Below are 21,230 nucleotides of genomic sequence, written 5' to 3' on the forward strand. Positions count from 1 at the left end.
TCTCCCCTCTTGGAGGCGGGGCTGTGCAGTTCGTTTCGGTGGCTGAAAATTTATAGAGAGAAACTGCCCTTGGTTGTGTAAACCACTAATTTAAAAAAGCTGATCGTGCAAGATGAGTTTCTTCCTGGCATCACGACCTGTAACTTTTATTTACACTGTAGCCTGGCTTTAGTTCATCTCAAATAACTGGGATGGAAGTACTAGGGAAAGGATCTTGTTATAGAGACCTGTTTCCTGGAGAAGGGGAAGGCTGTTTGCTAACACCCACCGCTGGCACCGAGCTAGGAAGGACTGACGGTAGATAATTTAAAATTCTGACAGGGAGAATAGGTTGGCCAAACACAGCTAATGTTTTGAACGCATTGGATAGTCCTTCTAACTGTCTTGCATTTTGGGATCCCTGGAAAGGTGTCAGGAAGGAGAAATAATGAAGACCAAAAAAGGCATCTGTCTCCCCGCCCCGCCCCCCCAATAGATGAACAAAGAAGTGGGTATGGACTCTTAGGGCATTTGAAACCAGACGTTTACTTCATTTAGTACAAAACTTCTGTGGCTGTGCCCTTAGAAGTTCTGGTAATGCCTGTGAGAGATAGAAGCCAACCAGAATTCCCAGTGAGATGAATGTGTCTCCGAAGTTGGGTGGCTGGGGAGACAGCCCATGCACTGAAAGAGATGAAGGCTCAGGGAGGATATCTATGGCTGGAAAGAGCCAGGTCCTGGGAGGTGGTCCTTCTTTGAAGTTGGAAACAGAACATTTTGGAACAAGTAGAAAGAACTACTTCGCTCAGACAGTGTAGTGATGAAAACCTTGGATTTTAGAGTTGTACAGACCTGGCTCTGCCTGGAGATCACATTCTCTGAGCCTTGCTTCTCTCTGAAAATGGGCCTGTTAATACCTTCTCCACAGAGTTGTAGTGTGTGTTCCAAAGATGATGTGGGCAAAACATGGGGCATGGGGGGCAGTCAGGAAATGTCCTTTTAAAAGGTGGTACAGGTTGAACATGTAGGCTGGCTTTCAAATGATAGATGGTATTACATTATAATTTTGGGGGCTTTTAGGAAACATCTCTAAAACTCTAGATGTTTCCATCTTACACTGTGAGCTTGTAGGGTATCCACCTGTCCCATGGCACCTTTGTCTGGGTTAGAGTCTGAGGCCAGAGGGACTCAATCACAGCCCCTGCTTTGAAGGCTTGTTTCTTTTATTTGAGATTGCATGTTCCAGTAACAACATGTGTGTACGTTTCATTAGTGGTTGTTGCAATGCTTCCTACAAGGTAGCCATTCCCCTGCCACCAGGCCTGGCTTGGAGGGTTTCTCACCTGTAAAATTACTTCAGAAAGGCTCTCCCCTGGCAGGGAACTTACAGAAGAGCTCTTTGTTCCTAATGATCATTTGCAAGTTGATTATTTGAAATGTGGAACACGTTTTCCCATAAAAGCAATGATGTTAGGTTACCAGCCTGACCTATAAAGCTTTTAATTTAGTAGCTTTTTTAAAAAAGATTTTATTTATTTATTTGATAGAGAAAGAGACAAAGTATGAACAGGAGGGAGGAAGTAGAGAAGAGGGAGAAGCAGACCCCCGCTGAGTAGGGAGCCCAAAGAAGCGGGACTCGATCCCAGGACCCCGAGATCATGACCTGAGCCAAAGGCAGCTGCTTAACCCACTGAGCAACCAAGGCACCGGTATTTAATAGGATCTTAAAGTAGTAATTTATTAATAGTAGGGGCCTCAATTTTGGGTTCTGGGAACAGGGCTTGTAGAACAGGTGGGAGGAGGAAGAGAGTTTCTGATTTGTGTTTTGGTTTCTGGTTTGAATTTTGAATTAGGCAGAGGTTTGCCTTGCTCTCATCTCAAATTCTCTATCCTCCTCCTCAGGTCTCCAGGTATCCTAGAGCTTTCCCTTTCCTCAGGGTCTCTCCAGGCATGCCTCATTCTCCCAAATGTCACATGTTCCGGAACCATCTTAGGCCCCTGTCCCCTTTCTCTATGCAGGCCATGTCAGTTAGGTTTTAGGAGGACAGCAGGAGGACACATTTATCATATGTCTTGAGTGACTCTGTCTGGAGAGCTTGGGTTTTTAAAAGAAAGTGTCAACTAATACAACAGATCTGCAGTGCTAGCGTCAGCCACAGTCCCGGTCCAGGACCCTTGGGGCCAGGTGTATTTTGGAATTCAGAGTTTCCCAGATTTCAGAATGCAGCACCCCATAATCAAACAAAAATACTTCTGCAGCAAAACCTAAATTCCCTAAGAGGGAACCGCAAAGCCTATAAATGTCTTCGTGTTGATTTAGGTTTAAGTTTTGTACCAAACGAATTTGTGCCAGACCTATTTTAAAAACGTGGGGTTTTTAGAACTTTTTGTATTTTGGAATTATGGAGAAGAGACTGAGGGCTTGTATTTCCCAGTGTCACAAAGTAAGGGGAATCCTGCAGCGTGGGCCCAATACTTTTGGCAAGAGAGACCACTCATACTAAGCAGTCCACTTTGGTGCAAAGTTTGCCTCTAGGTCAGCATGTGGAACTGCCCTGTGTTTACCTTTCCCCAACTTCTGCAAATATAGAAACTCCATTTAAAATAGGTTTTTTTTTAACCTGATTACAAAATTACTGTATGCTAGTTGCTATTGTTGTTTTGTTTTTAAAGATTTTATTTATTTATTTGACAGAGAGAGAGACAGCCAGCGAGAGAGGGAACACAAGCAGGGGGAGTGGGAGAGGAAGAAGCAGGCTCATAGCGGAGGAGCCTGATGTGGGGCTCGATCCCATAACGCCAGGATCACGCCCTGAGCCGAAGGCAGACGCTTAACCGCTGTGCCACCCAGGCTCCCCTGTTGTTGTTTTTAAGAGGAGAGAGAGGGAGAGAGAGCACAGGCTCACGAATGTGGGGGTGGGTAGAAGGAGAGGGAGAGAGAGAATCTTAGGCAGGCTCCATCTCCAGCGAAGAGCCCGCTGCGAGGCTCCATCTCATGACCCTGAGATCATGAGATCCTGACCTGAGCTGAAATCAAGAGTTGGATGCTCAACCGACCGAGCCACCCAAGCATCCCATAATTGTCTGCTAGTTTTTAACAGCAGTATGTAGCTTAGCAATGGAAGTCCTTTATAAATCTTACCTCCTTAGAGATGACTGTTAACTAACTCAGGGGTTTAATCCTTCAGATTTTTCCAATGCATATGTTACTAGATATACGTGTTATTTATAAGAGCATAAATAGGTTTGTGCAGTAATGAGATTATATATAATATAGCTTAATTTTCTTTCCTCACATATTAACTTCTAGGCTCTTTTCCTATGTCAGTAATTTAGGTTTTATTCTTTTAAAAAGCTATGAAGATTTCCATTATGTGGGCATATCATTATTTACCCATTGCCTTGTCAATTGATATATGCGCTGTTTCTACCTTTTTTCCGTGCAGTAAGCGCCTTAATACACATAGTGGTGTGTTTCTGTGAGCACCTGAAGGGCTGATGCCTACAAGTAGCACTGTTGGCCCCATGGGTCTGTGTGGTTTTTACTTCAAAAGCCAGAGCTGAGTTGCCTGCTCAGTGGACTCTACCAGGACTCCCCCCGGCAGTGCAGGAGAGTTCCCGATTGGCCTTCCCCAGTCCGTCCAGATGGTTTTATTTTTTTTTTTAAAGATTTTATTTATTTATTTGACAGAGATAGAGACAGCCAGCGAGAGGGAACAAAAGCAGGGGGAGTGGGAGAGGAAGAAGCAGGCTCATAGCAGAGGAGCCTGATGTGGGGCTCGATCCCATAACGCCGGGATCATGCCCTGAGCCGAAGGCAGACGCTTAACCGCTGTGCCACCCAGGCGCCCCCCTCCAGATGGTTTTAATCTGCCACCCTGATTTGGGAAAACCATCTCATCTAATTTACACTTCTTTGCTTATTCAGAGGTTGGCAGTTTTTTTCAAATGTTTATCTGTGGCCATTTGTATTTCCCCCCCCCTTTTTTGAATTTCCTGATTCTGTCTAAAAGGTCAACTTGGTTTTATTTTTCTAACCATTCTCCGGTAAGGGAGCAGGAGGTGAGCACCCTGGAGCAACTGAACGTGTCAGTTGTTGAGGGGATCGTCGGTACCTCGGTACCTCAGGGCTTCGGGCTTCGGGTGGAAAGGCAGGAGGTCAGTGGGTTTGGCTTGACTGTCCTGGGAGTACGCGTGTGGTTTACCCTAGGGACTGGCGGTTGGAGTCTTGGTTTAAACGTGTGTGTGTGTGTGTGTGTGTGTGTGTGAGAGAGAGAGAGAGAGAGAGAGAGAGAGAGGGAGAGAGTGGGAGGGGGAGAGAGAGAGAAGGGAGAAAATTGGATTGGGGGAAAGATTCTATTTATCTGTTTGCTTCTTCACTTTCTTTGTCAAGATTCTTCGGAGGATATCCCTCCAGCTACTCAGAACTTCATCATTCCGAAAAAGGAGATCCACACAGTTCCAGACATGGGCAAATGGAAGCGTTCTCAGGTACCAGTGGCGTCTGCACGCTAGGGCCAGAGCTGGGGTGAAGAACTTGGGCTTTTTCAAAGACAGTGAGCTCCTGACCTTTCTTGCTCTTGGAACCAGAGCTGTTAGAAGTTAGGGAGAGAGCTGACAGGGGAGCCAGCTGTCCCCCTCTCTCAGGGGGAGAAGTTACAGCTGGTCTTGGAGCCAGTGTGTCTAAGAGAGAGGAGGTTACCTATCTCATGGAAACGTAGGCCAGGGAGGTGGCCTAAAAACACCTAGGACCTGGGACCTAGAGCAAAGTCTAGTGCAGACCAGCTTTCTGTGCTACTCGGTCCGACGGTGGGCAGAGAATATCAGCTTCTACCTCCCGGGCTTCTGGCATAGGCCGTGGAAAGATTGGGACTAAGAAAAAGAAAGCCAATTTCAAACCCCTGGGGAAAGCCTTGGTTCCAGCTCCAGCCAGGTGCCCACACCTGGTCTGCTCAGCTGGGGTGCAGAGGGTCACTTGTACCCAAGGGCAGGATCTCTTTGGGAGCCTGCTGTGCTGACATTGAGCCCATACCATGCCAGCCTTTCCGGCTCCTCTTTCATTAGCCCACCTTCTAAATATTTGCAGATGCTTATCATGTCCTTGCGGAGTTATGTTCTCCCCCTGAATCTTCACCAGGATAAACACCTTGGTCTCTTCAGCTGCTCAAAGGACACGGTTTGAGCCCTTTCGTCGTCTTGGTTGTTATTCCTCAGGGTTTCTAAACCTCAGCACTGTCGACATTTTCGGGTGGCTGATTCTTTGTTGGAAGGGGCTGTCCTGTGCATTGTGGGATGCTTAGTACCTTCCGTGGCCTCTGCCTGCTAGATGCCAGCGGCACCCCTCCCCCCACTGCAGACCTCGTCAGCAGTTGCCTGGGAGCCAGATCGCCTGGGTTGAGAACGACGAGTCTTCCCTGAAACCTGCAGATTTGCTGAATCCAATTGTGGCTTTAGTTCCTTGCTTTCCCCCTGGGTGTTTTCCAGGGACGATGGGGTGTTTATGATGTGCCAGGTATTTTTTAGCTCATTTAATCCTCGCAAAAACTCTGGGAAGTGGGCTCAGTGGTCATCTCCATTTTGAAGGTGAGAAAAGTGAGGCCAGGAGATAAAGACATTTAGCAAGATGGCACAGTTAGCAAGTGGTTGGGATGAGATTCAAGGTTGACGCCCAGGTCCTGTCTCTAGACAGCCATGGCTTGGGCCACTGTGCTCTAGGCCACAGGCCAGCAAACGACTGCCTGCTCACCTAATCCGGGCCTCTGCCTGTTTTTATAAATAAAGTTTTACTGGAACACAGCAAGGCTCATTTGTGCATGTATTGTCCGTGACTGCTTTTGCACTAACTGGCAGAGTTGGGCGGAGTTGAGAATTTGTGAACCAGACTTTATGACCTGCAGAGCCTAAAATAATTCCTATCTGGCCCTTTGTAGGCAGTTTGTCAATCCTGCTGTAGGCACCAATGCTTTTGGGGAAGTGTTGGTTACTTTTTCTAATGGAGTATATGCTGAACGATACTGGATAGAAGGCTTTCACTTGCTCTGAAGCTCACCACTCAAGTTCATGGCCTGACGTGTGACTCTCTGCCATGGTCCACACGGTTTCACTAGGCCGTAGGGTGCAGCAAGCAAGAGCATGGACTTAGGGTCAGAGAGGTCAAAGCTTGAAGCCCAGGGTTGCCATTTCCTCTTCTTGTCACTTAGGCAATATACCTAAGCTGAACAAGCCTATTTCTTCTACCGTGAGATGGATGGTCCAAAAAGCGCCTGGCCCCGCGCGAGGCATTCGTGAGCCGTCCTGAGCTGCAGGCAGGGTTGTTACTGTTATAGGGAAGAGGATGGGGGCGTTGGTGGAGACTTTGCACACAGTGTTGTTTATAAGCATGACCTGAACTTTAGGTCACCAAGAGACTCGGGCCCGCGTTGGAGCAGAGACCGTGGAGGGTGACAGTGCCCCTTGCTGCTTCCTGTCTTTGCGTCCCGGTGTAGTTTGTAGGCATGACTGTGAACACTGGCTGCAGGCAGGATGAGGGCTCGGACCTGCCCTGTGACCCCTCATTTCCACTTGTGGCCATTCCACGGGCTGTAGGAAGGTCCTGGTACAGGAGAGCTCCCTTCTAGATACTGAATGGTCAGTTCTCGGGGCTTGCTGTGGCTGTTGCTGGCATGTTGGATAAGAAGGAAGGAAGAGAATGAGAGGCAACAGAGATGAAGAAGAAAGGAGACCAAACAGAAGTCCCTTGCTCCTGGGGCCTGCTCCTCAGTGCTTTCTTATCCCTGTGCTGGTTGTAACCTGCAGCTCAATAGGGAAGAGAATGCCCAGTTGGAAGCTGGGGATGGGTGTGCTGGGAGACCTGGCCATGGGCAGAAAACAGTTTCTTCTCCTGGGATCAGGGGGTCTGCACTGCAGGCTGACAGCCTGGCCTGTCTGGCGGGGGAAACACCTGGAAGACTAGCAGGGGAGGAACCCTTGCTGCTATTCCTTCAATTCCTGGTGGTATAGTGTAACTTGGAGGACTTGTGGGGTCCTAGCTCCACACCTAATGAGTTCTTGGTCTTAGGAGACTTTGGGCAAGTCACCTCTCCTGAAGCCTTGGTTTCCTCATCTATAAAATGGGACAGTGACCGTCTTTACCTTGTGAGGTTGTGTAAAGAAGCTGCTGGCAGGAGTAGTGAGAACACAGTGAACTGTGGCTGAGGTCCAGGTGTCATTGTGGTCACCAGCTCTCTAGCTGGTAAGGATGGAGGGAATGGCTGGGGTATTTGGTGTTACTGTTCTGCTTCTCCTGCTGGCAGGCCGGGCTTCAGGGACAGCTTGGAGCTCTTTGGGAATTGGGTGGAGCTGGGGGCTGGCCCCGGTGTGGAGGGTCAGGGGTCTGACACCCCTCTCCCCATCCGCATCCCCACTCCCCGCTTTGTTCGGTAGGCCTACGCTGACTACATCGGATTCATCCTCACCCTCAACGAAGGTGTGAAGGGGAAGAAGCTGACCTTCGAGTACAAAGTCTCTGAGGTAGGCCCAGGCGGGGAGCCCGCTGCGGCAGGGCCCTGCCCAGAGTAGCCCGAGAGAGTCACGTGTGCTGCGGGGAAGAAGACCGCCCAAGCACATGTGCAGCTGACATTCCGGTGTTTGTATTTCTTTTCTTTTGGAAAAATATTTATTTATTTGAGAGAGAGAGAGAGGGAGAGGGAGAGGGAGCATACACAGGAGTTAGGGAGAGAGAGGGACAAGCAGACTCCACATTGAGCACGCAGCCCGACGCGGCGGCTTGATCCTGGTCGGGCTCCACCTCTGGACCCCGAGATCAGGACCTGAGCTGAAACCAAGAGTCAGACGCTCAACAGACTGAGCCACCCAGGCGCTTCTTGGTGTTTATATTTCTTATCTTTTTTTTTTCCCCCCCGATGTGTCAGTAGATGTATATTTATATAATTGGGGTCAAGGTATAAATATGCTATTTTATAGCCTGTGTTTTTGCTAACTTGTGTTTTTATGGACCTTTTTAAATGAACGAAGATTGCAAATGAAGTAAATGTGCTTCACTGAAGGGATCACTAATAGAAGTGTATTAACGAAAAGCTGACCTCTATCTTCCCCCTCCTGCCCAGCTCCCTGGGGCGGCCCTGGGAACAGTTTGGGGAACGTCACCCCCACCTGTCCTCTGAGCTCCTCCTCTCCCGCTGCCCCGCCCCCATGTAAATGGCTGCCTCATCGAGCTGGCCCTCATTTGTTTAAACAGCCCCTAACTGTGGACTTTTAGGTCATGTCCCTAAATGTCGCTGCTCTGAATATCCTTACGTATAGATCTCTGGGTACTCTTTCCTAAGGAGTCATTCTTGGAAGTGGGGATGCTGAGTTGAGGGCACGCACTGCAGGGTGGGTGCTCTTTGGCTGCTGTTTCGGAGATAGGTTGTTGGTGGAGAGAGGACAAGAGTTGTGGGGAGGTGTGGACTTGCAGGGTGTTTGCTCTTGCTGGATGCCATCTCCTAGGGTTGGGTCCCTGGCTTCCAACGGGCTTTTGGGTTCCTACCCCAGTTGGCTCACAGTCACCTTGAAGCTCTTATCTCAGACACCAGGGCCTGAGCTGTGTCTCAGTGCCTTATCCCACCCTGTTGGGTCAGGCCTGGCCCTGTCGCAGCCCGGTCTCTCCACCTGTCCCTCATACCCCGCCCCTGGAGAGCTGCCTCTTCCTGGGACCTACCTGGCTGTGGGGTGGCTGAGGGCTTGTTCTGTCACCGGAGGGGAGCTGGACCCGTGCTGGGGATAGACCTCCTTCCCTTGGGGGCTGGTCCTCCATTGAGTTCGTGGGTTGGGAGAGAGGGGGCTTGTCCTTGAGCCTGCGGTGAGGGAAGCTTGGCTGTGCTCAGTGCACGGGGAGTGTGGTGGGGGAAGGCTAATTACAGGGGGCTGTTCTAATTACCCCAGCAGATCCTGAGGTCCCGTGGTTCCCCTCACGCTTTGATAGTTGACTCCACGCTGGCCAGGGGTTGCCCTAGCCCCGGAGCTGTTCTCCTGGCAGGATTGCAGCATGGCTAAGTGCTTGGGTTCTGGAGTCAGGTTGACTGGGTTTGGGTAACCTTTCTCTTCCAAGCTGAGTGGCTTCGTCCCCTCTGACCCTCTGTCTCCTCATCTGTGGAGGGAAGAGCCAGCAGCCTGACTCATGGCCCCTGGGGAGGATTCAGTGGGATCCCACACGTAGGCTCGTTGGGACAGTGCCTGGTACATACTTGATGACTTTATCATTAATAGCTGTTACCGTGAGCTAGTCGTGGTGTGATTGCTTCAGTTCAGGGCTCTTCCTGAGCTGGGGTTCATCCCTGAGCCAGGGCGGTCACTTGGTGGGCAGAGGCGACCAGTTTGGTCTCCAGAGGTCTCCCAGCTTCTGCCCACAGCTGGCAGGGCAGCAGAAGGCAGGGCTCACAGCATGTGGTCTCAGCCCACAGATGGGAGGCCCCCCCCCCCCCCCCCCCCGCACAGCTGCTTGGGACTCCCGCTTCCTCTCACTCCTGCCTCCGCCTACAGGGATGGCAGCTGGGGAGGGGGCAGAAAGGAGCAGTCTTAGGTGGCAGCTTCCCAGCTACCAGCCGCGAAGGGAACAAGCAAGGGCAATGTGGTGAGACTGGGCTAGACCCATGGTTAGAAGGCTCTCGTTCAGTGTGAGATTACATCTGTCCTAATCTGGGGGGGGTTCAAATTTTTGAGTTTTGTAAAATGAGTAGATAAGAGGCTTATTTTTTTTTTTTATCTAATTTTCTTTCTGTGTTTTTTTTTTTTTTTTTTTTTTTTTTTTTTGCTGTTGTTCTGTTTGGTATTTAAGTTGGGGGCAAAGAAAAAGAAAACACTGGCAAGTAATGGTTTGGAGAAAATTTTACCAGCCCCTGAAATCCAAAAGGAAGCACTGTTTAGGGAGCGGGAGGGTAGTGCAAATTATTATCTGTGCTTCCTGAGGGTTTGGCCCACGGGGTGGGGGTAGGGGGGCAAACCCCTCTGCCCTAGCCAGTCAGACAATGGAGGCAGCCCCTGTATTCTAAAAGCCCTCTCCAGAAAGAGGAGCTAGAAGCCTTTTAATTATTCATTACTCCAGCTGAGCTGGCAGCTGGGGCCTGGCTTCTGTGGCCTCCCAGCAGCTTCTTTATCCCCTTCAGCGCCTTGCCCAAGACTGAGGTCACCTGGGAATTGGGCCTGGCTGGTGCTTCCTGGGGCCAGGATTACGACCTCATCGCTCCTGAGTCCCAGTTGCTGCATGGGGTCAAGTTTGTTCTGTCCTCATCAGTTCCTGGTGACCTGGTTCTTCCCAAAGCTGGGCTCTGGCAGCACTTTCTTCACATTTCAGCTGGGCAGCTTTATGTCAGCCGGGCCCAGCCAGGTATTCGGGGAGCCTTCCTCTCTTACAGGTAACTTGGCCTCTCTCTCGCACCCCAAGCATAGAGAAAGGGGCAGTGAGCGATGGCAACATACAGGCCATTGTCACGTTGCACAATGCCAGGGAGCGTGGTTTACATGGATTGCAGTGCGATTTGTGCCTCCTGGAGCTGTGCGGGGGCGCGGGGACTGGCTGCCAGGTATCCCACTAGCTCAAGTCCGCGTTCCCTCCCCCCACAGCTCTTGGACCGCCCCTGTGCGAAGCCTGCACGATGCAGCAGCGGACCTGGCCGAGCCTTGCCTTCCTTCTCACACCTTTTCATGCGAGCACCACCCTGCTAGGTCCGACACGTGTGGGCACCGACCTGCTAGGTCTCTCTGTGCTGTTCATGCCCAGTAGACACAGGCAAGACCTGCTTCTTGGCAAGGTCTTCTTTCCCAGGGCTGCCTGGCTCTGAACACCCTTGCTGTCTGCCTTGTGCCCTCCGCTAGCCTTTCGTTGTGGCCTATTTTTTTCTGTAAGCCATACCTAGAAGGAGCCTTTTCTAGCTGCCCTTCCAGACCTGTGTTTCAGATCGTCGGCCTCACCTGATTTCCTCATTGAGTGACATTCTGTGTGCTGCTGCTTTCCCGGCATGTGGCACTGGTCCAACCCCTTGGTTCCTGCTGCCTGCTAGTGTTCTTCTTAGTGTAGGGGGGTGGGCTCCCTGACCCTGTGGCCCTACAAAGCATTACACAGGTTCGGACCTCTGACCCAGCATTTCTGCAGAGTGGGACAGCCCAGACTGCTTGTGGGAGAGAACAGTTGGGAATAACCCAAACATTTAACAGGGAGGGATTCAGTAAACAAATTACAGTATGTTGGCCAGATGAAATACTATTAACTTACTGAAGGTTGTTGTAAAATTATGTTTACATGTTGAGATGGAATGAGGCTCATGAGGAAATTGAGCAGACTACAAAACAGTGTGTGCCCTTCAGCCTGTGTTTTGAAGATTTTATTTATTTGTGAGAGAGCCAGCGAGGATGAGCGGGGGGGAGGGGCAGAGGGAGAGGGACAAGCCGACTCCCCGCTGAGCAGGGAGACCGACACAGGGTTCGATCCTAGGACCCTGAGATCATAACCCAAGTTGAAGGCAGACGCTTCACTGACTGAGCCATCCAGGTGCCCCCAGACGTTGGATTTCAAAACTTGATCTTGTAGGAATGTGTGATCTCCCCAGCTAACCACTTAATGCCATGCCTACGGGTCACTGTCCAGCAGCAGTTGGGACTTCCCTTTGTGGCTCTAGCTGGGGGCCACTAGTCACTGTGGCTTGGCCCCCTCTATTTTGCTTACTACAGGCCATCGAGAAACTGGTCGCCCTTCTCAACACGCTGGACAGGTGGATTGATGAGACCCCTCCAGTGGACCAGCCCTCTCGATTTGGGAACAAGGCCTACAGGACCTGGTATGGCAAACTGGATGAGGTGAGGCTGCCACGGGATGTGCTTGGGGGCTGGGCTGGGGTGCAGGAGCTTTCAGGCACCTCAGAATCACTGGGGAGTTTGTGAAAATGGCGATTCCATTTACCAAAAGTACAAATGCATTTACCCTCTGCGCCCGCCATCTTCTGGGAATCACCACTGTGGATGCCCAGCCCTCTACAGGGGGCTGTTAATTAGGTCTTCATCTGCATTAGCAACAGATTCAAATGCCCCAAGTGTCCATGTGCAGGGGCTCCGTCGGCTAAGCTAGTAGATCTAGGCTGGAGTGCTATGCAGCGACGAGAAAGACTAGGAGTGCACTAGGAGCTCGCGGGAAGGTGGGCTGGGATTTGTTGTTTGTTAAAGAGGAACCTGGGGTCTGACACGTGATGAGCTACTTTTTGGTAGGAAAGAGGGAAAAATGAAAAGATGTGTTTGTGCTGTTCACTTTGCATAAAGAAGGATAATAAAGCTGTGACTTCTCTGAGGGCAGGGGAGAGTGGGGAGGGGGACAGAAACTTCTCAGTGCATCCCTTTTGCGATGTGTGTATTTATTTACTTTTTAATTTTTTTTTCTTGGCAAATCCCAAAGAATTTAGTATTGCACTTCTTTTTTTTCTGATTTTTTAAAATTATTAATTTTTATTTAAATTTTAGGTAGTTAACATGCAGTACAATATTGGTTTCTGTAGTAGAATTCAGTGTATTTTTATTTTTTTAATGTGTTTATTTTTGAATCCTATAACGGTGATACCTGTTCAAAGCAAGCAAAAAATAAAAATGCAGGATCATGAGCCCTGTCCTTAGAAAAGCAGTCTGTAGGGCTAGGGTGGGGCCCGGGAATCCAGGTTTTCCTCAGGTCTCCGGGAGATTTTCCTGCCAGGTGTCCATAGACTGATCCTAGAGAAACTTGGGTCCTCATTTCTCTGGCCCAGTGTTTCTGCCTGGAGCGGAGGGGAGTCCCAAGGCCCTAGCAAAATGCTGTCCCAGCCTAAGAGCAGCCTGGGGCTGCCTCTGGACTCTAAGAGGGCACATGGTCTTTTTTTTTTTTTAAAGACTTTTATCGAGTCGTAATTTGCGGGAAAGTGACCACATCGCAGCCGTGCAGTTTGCTGGGTCCTTAGCGTGTGTTTTGCCCTTGCACCACCACCTGTGTCAGGCTGCAGAACTCCCCAGCACACTGACAGGGCCCTTGTGCCCCTTTCAAGTTGATATCCCCCCACCCCCCGCCAAACTCTTCTCAGTTCTGTCCCATAGATCAGTGTTACCTGTTTTGAACTTCTTATGAATGTCTGACTTCGTTTGTTCCATGTTATGTCTCTGGGTCACCCACGTTGTGCAGAGCAGTGGGGGATTTTCATTGCGGTGTGGTGTTCCGGCACCTAACCACACACAGTCTGTGGTCGGTGGACATTTCGGTGGAGGGCTGCTCCCGCTTTGTGGCTGCTGTGAATATTCTCGTATGCGTGTTTTGGTGGACGTACGGCGCACGTTCCTGCTACTCTGGCAATGTGAAGAAAGATCGTGCCTGTAGGGACGGCAGTGATACCAGACGGGGGAGTTGAATGGCTTCTTTGCACTTCCTTCCTGTCCCCTGGAGGAAGGGTAAGCAGACGGAAAGCCACCCCAGGGTAGTCGCTCTGTGGCGTCAGGATCAATGTCTGCCTCCTCACCTTTCTGTAGCCTGTCAGAGCAGGGAGCCAGGCTGGCCTGGCATGGCCAACAGAGCCCCAGCCCAGTGCTGCTTCTGGGTGCCTGCCCACCAGGATGCTGCCTAATCTGCTGTCACCACTTTGTGTGTCTTATGTTATCAGGAAGCAGAAAACTTGGTGGCCACGGTGGTCCCCACCCATCTGGCAGCGGCCGTGCCCGAGGTGGCTGTTTACCTAAAGGAGTCAGTGGGGAACTCCACACGCATCGACTATGGCACAGGTACCTGCCGCTCCCAGTGTTTACTTGGCTTCCCTGCAGTCTCCTCTTGGGCTGCTTCCTCTTTGCTCCGGGTTATCTCGGGGCCCTCGGAGCAAACAGCCTTCTGGGGCCAGCTGGGGTGCAGTCCGCGGGGTGCAGGGAGGCCGGGTGCTGCTCCTGCAGCTCTGTCTCGGTCCACCAGGGGGAGCTGATGCCACGTGCATGGTGTCTCTGGGCCGCCCCGATTTCTGTTTTCTGTAAAGATGGTCTCTGTGAGCTTATCACCATCAGCAAAATAATTTATTGAGCACTTACTATAGCTCAAGGCGACCCCTTACCGGAGCCTTGAGAAATGAAAGCGCTCAGGAGCCTCTGGCAGCATTGTGGCCCTCCCTTTCCCTAGCCCAGTGTCTGTGTGCTGCTGAGTTCCCCGAGAGAGGGCGCATGAAGGCACTTCAGAGGGGCAGTGTTGTCCTGGGGTGGGAGCTGAGGAGGACCCTGCTTTGGTAGGCCCACCTTTCTGACCTGTCCTGAGGTGGCAGGTGCAAGAGCGGCTGCTCTCTTAGGAGCACAGGCCACGGCAGCAGGCCTGGAGAAGGGCCCCCTTGAACCTGGGTCCTCGGGAGGTGTTGTCTTCTGCTCCTCCTGTTGCTGGGGAGCAGGTTTATCAAGTGTTTTGAGACCACCCAGGGTGGGGCTTTGACAGACCGACAGGGAAGGACCCTGAAGGGAGACTGGCCAGGTCAGCGGGGCGGGGGGGGGGGGGGGGGNCCGCTGTCAGGTGTGCAAGAGCCCCTGAGCAGTGGTGGCTGGGACTCTGGCTGGTGGAGATCAGAAACAGTGCAGGTGAGGGGAACAGCTCACAAGCTTTCCAGGCCCTGGAGGCACCTTCATTCTACGGAGATGGGACAGGAAGTCGCTGAAATATTCTTTCCCTGCCTCCCTCCAAATACAGTTTTTTACAATACTATGAACCATGGTATTCAGTCAAGGTTCTGATCGTTGGTGTCTGTAGTGCTGACCATTCCTCTTTGACATGACTGGGAAAGGAAGGGGGTGCTTTTTTTTTTTTAAAGATTTTATTTTTAAGCAATCTCAGCACCCAACGTGGGGCTTGAATTCACAACCCTGAGGTCAGGAATCACATGCTCTATCGACTGAGCCAGCCAGGGACCCTGTGGAAGGGGCTGCCTTTTGACCCTGTAATGTGACCATGTGTTCCATGCTTGGAAGCCTTCAGTGGCTCCCATTGCTCTTAGGATACTGAGTCTGAGCTTTTTACGTGGCAGGTAAGGCCTCTCTGGTCCCCGGCCTCATCTCGTTATGCTTTCTCCCTTGCCCTCTCTGCTTTAGCCAAACTGGCCTTCTTAGTGTTCTTCAAACCTGTCCCATTTTTTTCCCACCTCAGGACCTTTGCACATGCTGTTTCTTCTGGCTAGATTGTTCTTTTGCTTTCCTCACACCCAGTGCCTTACCAGCTCTTACTCATCTTTCAGATTAAATTTTACTTCCTTAGGGAAACCTTCTTGAACCCTTATGTCAGGGTCCCACTGTGATATCCTCCAGTTATCACCCTGTCCTTCCCCAGAGCTAGAATTATAGAAGTGATTGTCTATTTAATGTTTTCATTCTGATAGATCATAAACTATCAAGCAGAGGCATGGGTAGTCTTCCTAGTGCCTGATATGGACAGTGGCTGCCCTTGTGGTAGGTGCGCCATAGACAGCGTGGAATTGACGAGTGAGTTAAACCGACAAAATAAAATGCAAATGTCTGTTTAAGAAGTCCACAGCCTCAGCCTTTTAGAATTATAGTAGTGGTAGTTCTCAAAAGGGCCTGGGTCTTTCTGGAAAGGGCGGAGGCCCCATTATCTCCATGTTGACCTCCCTCGTAGAGGGGCAATTCCCAGTGAGTTTGGACTCTGGTGAGACAAGAACAGTCCCACTCCTTTTTCTGGAAGACTGTCGACCTCGGCTGTGTTTTCTCCCCTAGGACATGAAGCAGCCTTTGCTGCTTTCCTTTGCTGCCTCTGCAAGATTGGGGTGCTCCGGGTAGACGACCAGATAGCTATTGTCTTCAAGGTGTTCAATCGGTGAGTGAGAAGCGTAGCAGGGCTCTCTCCTCCTTGTCACTGCCAGACGGGACAGGGTGCTGGAGGGCTCTTCTGAGTGGCTCTTGCTTCTTTCGGCCTGTCCTAATGGAGCCCTGGCCATGGATGGGACATCCAAGAAGCCTTCCGATGGGTTCAGATTCAAGTAATGACAAGTGAAGGAAATGTCACATGCCAGCTGCTGATGCTCCTATGGCGTTCGCTGTGTCGAGCTGTGTCCTGAACACTCCACGTGCAGCTCCCTCCCTAGATTCCCCCAACAGCTCTAGGCAGTAGTGACTGTCATTTCCATTTTATAGATGAAGAAACGGAGGCCCAGAGAAATCAGCTGTCTTCTGATCCCTGAGGTCACAGAGCCAGCTGAACTCCACTGCAGTTGGGATCTGACCCACTCCCCCCCTGCCCCAGCCAGAGGCCTCAGACAGCACCTGTTCCATTCCGGGCCCAACTCTGGCGATGCTGATGCCAGGGCGCCTGGGTGACGCTGACGCAGTCCCTGAGAACAGGGAAGGTGGGAGCCGGAAGGCCCCAGGAGATGGTCTGCTCTGTCCCCCACAGCTTTTCCATGGGCAGGCCAGAGTTTGGGAGCCTGGGGCTCCTGCCCTGGCTCTCACACTGTCAGGAGTTGATGGCGCTAAACCCCCCCTTCCTGGGCTGAAAGAAGGCTGAGCGTGGGAGAAAAAAATAAAGCGACATAATTTTGAGAGCACCAGCCGATGCGTAACTTACACGTGTAGGTTGTAATAGAAAATAGAGACCAGGTACACTCTTCGGTGGTTATTTCTGGCCTCCGTGAGTTCCCAGTGGCAGAAGGGTTGAGACTGTCTCTCTTCTTTCTGCTACCTCGTTCTTCCCCTCCCTCCTGTGCAGGTACCTCGAGGTTATGCGGAAACTCCAGAAGACGTACAGGATGGAGCCGGCCGGCAGCCAGGGAGTGTGGGGCCTGGACGACTTTCAGTTTCTGCCCTTCATCTGGGGCAGCTCGCAGCTGATAGGTACTGAAGGGGACCCCAGCCCCCCCTCCCCGGGTGTGTGCTCTGTCCGCCGCTGTCCTCCCTCCTGTCCTCCCTTCCCGCCTCGCTTCTGCTGCTCAGGGCAGACAGTGACAGCTTGTAAAGCAGGCATTAGACCAGCTATTGAGGGAGGCTGTTTGCTGTCGACCTTGTGCTGCGAGCCCGCGCTGGCAGGCCGGGGGAGGCGGAGGCAGAGTGTGCCGAGATAATGGAAAGTGACACGGGCTGGAGCAGGGGCGCTCGCCTGGCGCATCATGCACTGGCGTGAAATGCACCCCCGCTCCTGGCAGCGGCGGCGGGGTTTTATGTTGAAAATGAGGGGCTCTTTTGACTCGCTGACTGGCGTCATCCGCTGTTATCATCGAGCTGCGTGCAAGGGGGCCCGCCAGGGAGCAGCCACACAGTGCGGGGCAGGGAGCCGCTTCCCGTGGGCCCTCTCTGCTGGCTCCCCACACTCGGCCGCCGCTTTTCGGGCTGGGGCAGCTCCCCGGCATCTCCGGTGGGTCAGGGTCGGGTGGCGACTCTGCTTCAGCGCTGAGTAGGATTAACTGCCTCCACAGTAGTCTTCATGCGTATTGGAGTGTTCGGTCGGAGCACATTAGATAGCTTATCTCCCAGAGCCTTTTCAGAACCCTGGGAAGGGTCTTCGCCTGCAGGAGACTGGCCGCCCCTGACGAACGCTTACCGTGTGCAGGCCGCGCGGGGCTCTCCTGTGGTCCGGCCAGCAGGCGGGATAAGGGAGGTGCTGTTCATAGCCCCGTTGCACAGAGGAGGAAGCCGAGCCTCAGAGGGCTGAGGTCACTGGTTCAGGGTCACATGGCTAGAAAAAGGCAAAGCCACTACTCCTTCCACTAGAACAGACACACATACACACACACACACACGCACATGCACACACGCTTGCACACGCACATATACGCACCCGTCACTTATTGCTCTCGCAGGTCAAGTGTTAAGGACGTATGGGTGGGATGTGGCCCCAGGGTGGGTGGGTGTAGACCGCCCTGGGCTGAGGTTCTCGGTGGGTGCGAGTGGCTGATTCTGAACTCTGGGGCTCTTTGCTGTTCCAGACCACCCGTATCTGGAGCCCAGACACTTTGTCGATGAGAAGGCCGTGAATGAGAACCACAAGGACTACATGTTCCTGGAATGTATCCTGTTTATCACTGAGGTAAGGGGTAGGGGGTGAGGGAGAAGCCCATGGCAGCCTCCAGGCCAAGATGAACTGACGCGTGTAGCTTTGGGGTGGGACAGAGGAGCCAGAGCTTTTTCCTGGAGGTGGCAGGGCTGGCCCTAGTAGGTGGGTTATGGACAAGGAAGCCCCACTAGGCCTATGAAAGGTTAAGCCAGCTTCTGACTGTCCAGGATCTCCTCCCCCAAATCAGTGGTCTGGGGTTACTCCTGAACTCCGTGGGACTCGAGTCGAGGGACTGAGACTCTGTTGCTTGTGGACTTGGTGACCGATGCAGCTGGGCTGAGGGGTTGGGGGTGGGACCCACAAGGCCTGTCTGACACATGCATGTGGCTGTATGGGATGAAACCACTGCAGGAGGCAGAGGGACTCACGTGCACAGCAGGGATAGGTTTCTGCTGAAGGGACACGTCTCTGTCTGTGCCTGAGAACGTGGGCCAGACGAGGTGCTGGTGGTGAGCCATGCAGGCCTGGGCCCCCAGCCCGCCTGGCAGGGGATGTTTCTTAACTGGGTGCTGTTGCCCAGCTAAGGCCGGGTCTCCCACTTCGAGGTCACCCAGGGAGCTTGTTAAAATCCACATTCCTGTGCCCAGCCCCAGCTTTCTGAATTAAGAATATTGGGGGACAAGAGCCAGGAACCTGTATTTAAATACATTTGCCAGGTTACTCCGCACAGAATTTGGGGATTCACTGCTCATAGGGCCTCTCTTACAGGAGGTGTCAGGGCCTTTCATCCTCCCTGCTGCGTACCTCTCTCCCTCCCCCCAAACTTTCAGAGGGTGCCCTGGTTCTGCTGTCTGGAGAGGGTCTTGCCACCATTCTCTTTCCAATGCCCAGATGCCCGTCTGGGCCCAGTGATACTCCTGGCACGGCTGTGGGTCCCCTCCCCACCAGGGCTGCTCTCTTGGCTCCGGTTCTGAGCCCCCATCCAATGGAGAAGCTGGTGAAGCAGCCATTGCCCCAGGCTCCTCATGGTCAGCATTCGGCTCGGGGCTCTGCCAAACTCCAGAGGCCAGAGGGGAGGGAATGACATGACACGTTTTTCCAAGTCAGCAAATGGAGCCGGCACCAACGGCTGGACGGCCACTGCTTCAGTCTCAGATTTGCTGCCTTCAGCAATGTAGCAGGCCCAAGGTCGGAAGGACTCGGGGCAGCCTGGCTCACTGCCTCAAGAGCCAGTCATGTGCTGCTCTTTCCAGAGTGGAATGCGAGGATCTGGGGAGCCCTGGGAGACCCTGGAAGGAGCCGGAGGAGCAGGGTCGGGAGAAGGGGTGCACATTCTAGGCTGAGCCATTGCTTTGCTCACAAGGGGGTGAAAGGCTCAGCTGTTCTGGCTCCCTCTGGCGGCTGGCCAAGCCCCTGGGTCCCTGTCCGTGACTAACAAGGAAGAAGGCCAGGGCGGGCCTCAGGGAATACGGGAATTGATTCCAGGTGAAAATTTTGTATTTTTATTTGTTTGGTTGGTTATGCTGGTATAAAAACGCAAAAGCTTCCCAAAGTTTGGGACCCAGTTTCTCTGCTGGAGGAAATCCTGAAGTGGCCACTAGGTGGCGCCAAAGGCACATGGAACTTGGAGATGGCTTTAGCAACTTAATTGGGGGAGAGGCAGAGGCAGACCCTAGAGTTTTTGCTTGTTCTGCACCTTCTCTGCAAGGGCAGGTTTTCACTTTGGGTCTAGGTGCTCGGGCACGGTGGTGAACACTGAATGCTAGCAGGGCTGAGGGCTCCCTTTCATCCACCTGGCCTAGCTGCGACGTGGCTGGCACTGCGGGTGCTGACTGCTGCCTTTCTGCTAGTTCTCCCCAGCTCGAGTCTGGGCTACGCCCACCCCAGCCCCCTTCCGCCCCGCAGTTCGGGAATGAGTGACCTGGCCTGGCTCACCCTGACCGAGGGAGGCTGAAGGCCTGCCACTGGGACACAGGGGACCTGGAGGCCTGTGCTGAGTGCTGTGTGCTTTGGGCTGGAAGGGGGCGGTGTTGCCTCTGGAGACCTGCAACTAGGAGAAAAAAACAAAACAAGAAGTTGAAAATGGAACCGGGCATCTCCTCCCCGTCTCCCAGGACCTGCCCTGGTAGCCCTGGGGATCCCGGATGAGGGACCCCACCTTGCAGGGCTTCTGCTGTCTCAGGAAATGCAGCCCTGGCGCCTTTAAGAGCCCAGGGCAGGCAGGAAAAGAATTTCAGTTTCAATCTGGCTTCTAAATTTGGAGTTTTGGGAAGGGAGGGATCAGATTTCAGCTGGAAGGGAAGGAGCTGACAGGAAGGCGCTGTGCAGAGCCTCCCCCCATCCCCCCTCAGTTACTGACAGAGGAACCATTTACAAAAGGCCGATTCTCTTGGGAGTGGAGAGGCAGGAACGCAGCGTCTGTGAGTAATTTCCTGCTCAATATGGCTGCTCTGACTCACACGATTCCCCTGGGGTCACTGCGGGACTGCAGCTTGCTTGCTCGTTCTCGCTCTTTCTCTTCTCCCTTTGTGGCTAGAATGAGCTAATTTTTTTTTTTGTCTTCTCGCTCCTGATTCCTTTTTCCACCCTCTTCTGTTTTCCTTTCCCAGAGTTGCAAAGTCTCCTTCTGAAGGACTTAGGGAGGCCTGGGGACACAAGGCCTGGGGGGTTGGGGTGGGGGGTGGGGCAGCCCCTCTAGAGAAATAGCATCTCCGGCCCTTCCGTGGGGAGGGGCAGGGCCACTGGGGCTCTGCCAGCAGGCCAGAGAGGCCTTTTGGGGTCCCCTCCCATGCCCCTGGCGGGTGAGGCTGGCCCACGAGGCAGAGCCTCTGGTTTCCCAGAGTCATCTGCTGGCCCTGGCCTCGGGGGCCCTTGCTGAGCAGGCTTCTGGAGCTGTGCTGTGGGACGAGGCCAGCAGGGCTCCTCCGGGGTGGTTTGTTCACAGGGCCTTATCCAGAGTTAAACTGATTACACATCTCCAGTGATCCCTGAACTTCTTTGGGCCTGTAAGTGTGCAGGAGAGGACTGGAGCCCGGCGCTGGTCCCCAAGGGGCAGAGAGCTTTGGGGGAAGGGGTGGGGCGAGAGGGAGGGCCGGTAGTTGGGGGTGGAGCCTGCTTGAGTGGGATGGTTGGAACAAAGCTTCTTGAAGGCCAGGCCTCATAGGCTTTGGGTACCAGCAGCCATCCTGGAGGAAGGAGCCTTAGAAAGAGAGGTGGGGAAAGATAGTGGGTGTAGGCACTGACCCAGGAAAAG

The 21,230-nt window shown here is 52.6% G+C and overlaps 1 protein-coding gene across 2 annotated transcripts in view; it reads left to right on the forward strand.

Annotated features, from left to right (window-relative positions):
- PTPA (protein phosphatase 2 phosphatase activator) overlaps positions 1-21,230 on the forward strand; it is a 29,796-nt gene that overhangs the window by 1,468 nt on the left and 7,098 nt on the right. For both annotated transcript variants that reach the window (XM_034664652.1, XM_034664650.1), the window contains exons 2-8: positions 4,373-4,470; positions 7,402-7,488; positions 11,683-11,808; positions 13,620-13,737; positions 15,709-15,808; positions 16,697-16,821; positions 17,910-18,010. In XM_034664652.1, coding sequence (XP_034520543.1) covers positions 4,447-4,470; positions 7,402-7,488; positions 11,683-11,808; positions 13,620-13,737; positions 15,709-15,808; positions 16,697-16,821; positions 17,910-18,010 — 681 coding nt within the window. In that variant the 5' untranslated portion in view covers positions 4,373-4,446. The remainder of the gene's footprint in view (positions 1-4,372; positions 4,471-7,401; positions 7,489-11,682; positions 11,809-13,619; positions 13,738-15,708; positions 15,809-16,696; positions 16,822-17,909; positions 18,011-21,230) is intronic.

The sequence above is a fragment of the Ailuropoda melanoleuca genome, chromosome 7 (genome assembly GCF_002007445.2).
Source record: "Ailuropoda melanoleuca isolate Jingjing chromosome 7, ASM200744v2, whole genome shotgun sequence".
NCBI lineage: Eukaryota > Metazoa > Chordata > Mammalia > Carnivora > Ursidae > Ailuropoda > Ailuropoda melanoleuca.